Source organism: Nanorana parkeri, unplaced genomic scaffold (genome assembly GCF_000935625.1).
Source record: "Nanorana parkeri isolate BGI_ZX_2015 unplaced genomic scaffold, ASM93562v1 scaffold2766, whole genome shotgun sequence".
NCBI lineage: Eukaryota > Metazoa > Chordata > Amphibia > Anura > Dicroglossidae > Nanorana > Nanorana parkeri.
In genome coordinates this window covers 30,232-33,241 of record NW_017309034.1, presented here as the reverse complement: position 1 = coordinate 33,241, position 3,010 = coordinate 30,232, and the positions used below count along the sequence as shown (strand labels likewise).

General features: G+C 52.3%; 1 protein-coding gene across 1 annotated transcript in view; it reads left to right on the top strand.

Moving 5' to 3' along the window:
* Positions 1-2,787, top strand: part of MTSS1L (MTSS1L, I-BAR domain containing) — a 40,644-nt gene extending 37,857 nt beyond the window's left edge. Inside the window, 2 exon segments of the mRNA XM_018574146.1 lie at positions 330-495; positions 1,919-2,787. Of these exon segments, the coding sequence (XP_018429648.1) occupies positions 330-495; positions 1,919-2,703 (951 nt within the window). The 3' untranslated portion in view covers positions 2,704-2,787.
* Positions 2,788-3,010: the final 223 nt, after the last annotated feature.

Genomic DNA, 3,010 nt, shown 5'->3' with positions numbered 1-3,010 from the left:
ATTGGTACCTCGTGGGGGCTACCTCCATTTTTGCTGTGTGATGGGGGTACATTTTTGGGGGGGGGTGACTGAAATGGTGCATTTGTCCCGTTTATAATGACGCGTAATCATGATTCTGGTAGAAAGGTATTTATAAAGGAGGTCAAGGCTCCTCCCCTAATTCTGCCAGACTTCCCCGGGTGCGGTACATCAGCTCTCTACACTCTATGCAGGCGACATACGGTGCAGTCAGCCCATAGAAGCCCGATTTCTAATATCAACATCTGTATCCGATTCCGGTGTTCAGAGGTTGTGAAATGAAACGTTTCCCTTTTGTCTGGATGTGGCAGCACGGAGAGGAGGTTTCCCCGGCCGCCAGTGACCTGGCCATGGTACTGACCCGCGGGCTGAGCCTGGAGCACCAGAAAAGCAGTCGTGATTCTCTGCAATACTCAAGTGGCTACAGCACCCAAACCACGACCCCGTCCTGCTCCGAGGACACCATTCCATCACAAGGTAAGAACCGTCCAATCACAGCCCACCGATCCACCGGCCAAGACACCGCGGCTCCCACACACGTGTACCGTGCTGATAAAAGGATTCACGCCGCAGGAAGTTTTATTGTCATAGGACAGCACAGGAAATGTATTTTCCCAAGTTAGTGTAGTGGGGGGCGGGGGGATAATTCCACATGTATGTAGAAGGCCCAACATCTGGTAGGAATCATGGCATGAAAACAAGAGAACACGACAAGCAGCTCTGAAAATGTATTAAGAAGCTTCAAGGAAGTCCGAGAATGGAAGCAAAGACATTTCTAACTCCCCACCATACGTGACTGAACCTACCAGAGGGAGACTAATGAGGGAGGCCACCAGGAGAGAGAATAGTGAGGGAGGCCACCAAGAGAGAGAATAGGGAGGGAGGCCACCAAGAGAGAGAATAGTGAGGGAGGCCACCAGGAGAGAGAATAGTGAGGGAGAGATCAGAGAGATGGGGCACCAATAGCGTGTGAGGCACCAAGAGTGAGAACAGTGAGGGAGGACACCAGGAGAGAGATTAGTGAGGGAAGGCATCAAGAGTGAGATTAGTGAGGGAGGCCACCAAGAAAGAGAATAGAGAGAGAGAGATCAGAGAGATAGGGCACCAATAAGGGTGTGAGGTCACCAAGAGAGAGATTAGTGAGGGAGGCCACCAAAAAAAGAGAATAGAGAGGGAGGACACCAATAGGGTGGGAGGCCACCAAGAGAGAGAATAGAGAGAGATCAGAGAGATAGGGCACCAAAAGGGTGTGAGGTCACCAAGAGAGAGATTAGTGAGGGAGGCCACTGAGAGAGCATAGTGAGGTAGGCCTCCAAGATAGAGAATAGTGAGGGAAGCCGCAAAGGGGGAGACTAGCGAGGAAGCTATTAAACAAGGAGACCCATGAAAGAGACCAACAAGATGGAGACTAGAGAGAGAGAAACCAGTAAAAGAGCCATGAAGAATTAGACCAGCGGGGGCTCCAAGTGGAAGACCAGTAAGGGAGGCAGCCAGGGCCGTGCTGTACGAAGTGTTGTGTGGAGGAACTCAAGTGCCCTGCACACCTCCGGGATGAATTGGGATGCCAATGGTGAGCCGGGTCTCCTCAGTACCTGACCTCACAAATTGGACCGATTCTCACAGACACCCTCCAAATTCTTGTGGAAGACTTCCTAGGAGAGTGGAGGATGTTAGAGCCACAAGGGGGAGAACTCCGTATTGGGGCCCATGGTTTTGGAATGGGATGCGGGGCGGTGGTCAGACGTTTGGTCATATAGAGTATTTGTAAGAAGAATTCAGCATTCGTATTGGATGTTATTATAATGTAAGTTTTCCTCATGTTGGGATCTGACGAGGTCGGTCTTTGGCTACAATGATATTCTGTAATGTATATTCAGGAGAACTCATGTTGTTTCCACAGGCTCTGACTACGACTGTTACTCGGTGAACGGTGATACAGATGGCGATGTCTCTGCTGACTTTGACCGATCCTCCACAGTTCCACGGAGCAGTAGTTTGGCTCAGAATTACCGCCGTATGCTCCAAACTAAGCGCCCAGCTTCTACAGCAGGCCTACCCTGTGGCATGCCTCCTGCTGGCTCTGCTCCACCACCACCACAAGCTGGCTCTACTCCCGGTGTGGCAACAATACGGCGCACTCCATCCACCAAGCCCACTGTAAGACGCACTTTATCCAATGCTGGACCCATTCCATGTCGCCCTCCGATTGTGCCAGTAAAAACCCCCACTGTGCCGGACTCTCCAGGAGGAGGGCTGGGAGGACGTTCCCGTGTGGGGAGTGAAGAGTGTGTTTTCTATCTAGGAGGGGAAGATGGAAGCCCCCTTGACTATGCCAAGTCATCCCCAAAACGTCTCAGTCTCCCAAATGCAGCCTGGGGAGGAGCGGGGGAGATGTCTGTGTATGGCGGCGGAGGAGGGGATGAAGAAGACATGGGAGGAGGCCTTCTGGCAGCCAATCGACACAGTCTGGTGGAGAAGATCGGGGAGCTCGTGGCAGGGGCTCATGCCCTCGGGGATGGCCAGTTCCCCTTCCCCTCAGCCCCTGAGAGGAGTCAGGTTCCTGCCCCTGCAGGTGGTGGGGGAGGGTCAGAACCCCCGGCGGGCGATATGCTGGCATCAATACGTAGAGGGGTGAGGTTACGCCGAACCCAGACAAACGACCGTTCTGCTCCCCGCATCTTGTGATTAGTGTTGGGAGGTCGCTAGGATCAAGGATTGGTGCTCCAAACGGGGAGGGGAGTGGCACATACTGTGATGCAGGAAAATTGCGCACCTAGAAACCAAGGGGTAAACATGCAGCTGTATCCACAACCACAAGGGTTACATTTGGTTCCAGGACCAAAATGTCCGAACCATTCCATGCTCGAGGCATGCAGACCAAAACCGAGCCATGCATTTTCTATTTGTGAGCACAGCATTGCTGGAGTCATTGAGTAGACGGTGTGTATGGTCCCACACCGAATATTACTGCTTGACATACAATTCTACAAAA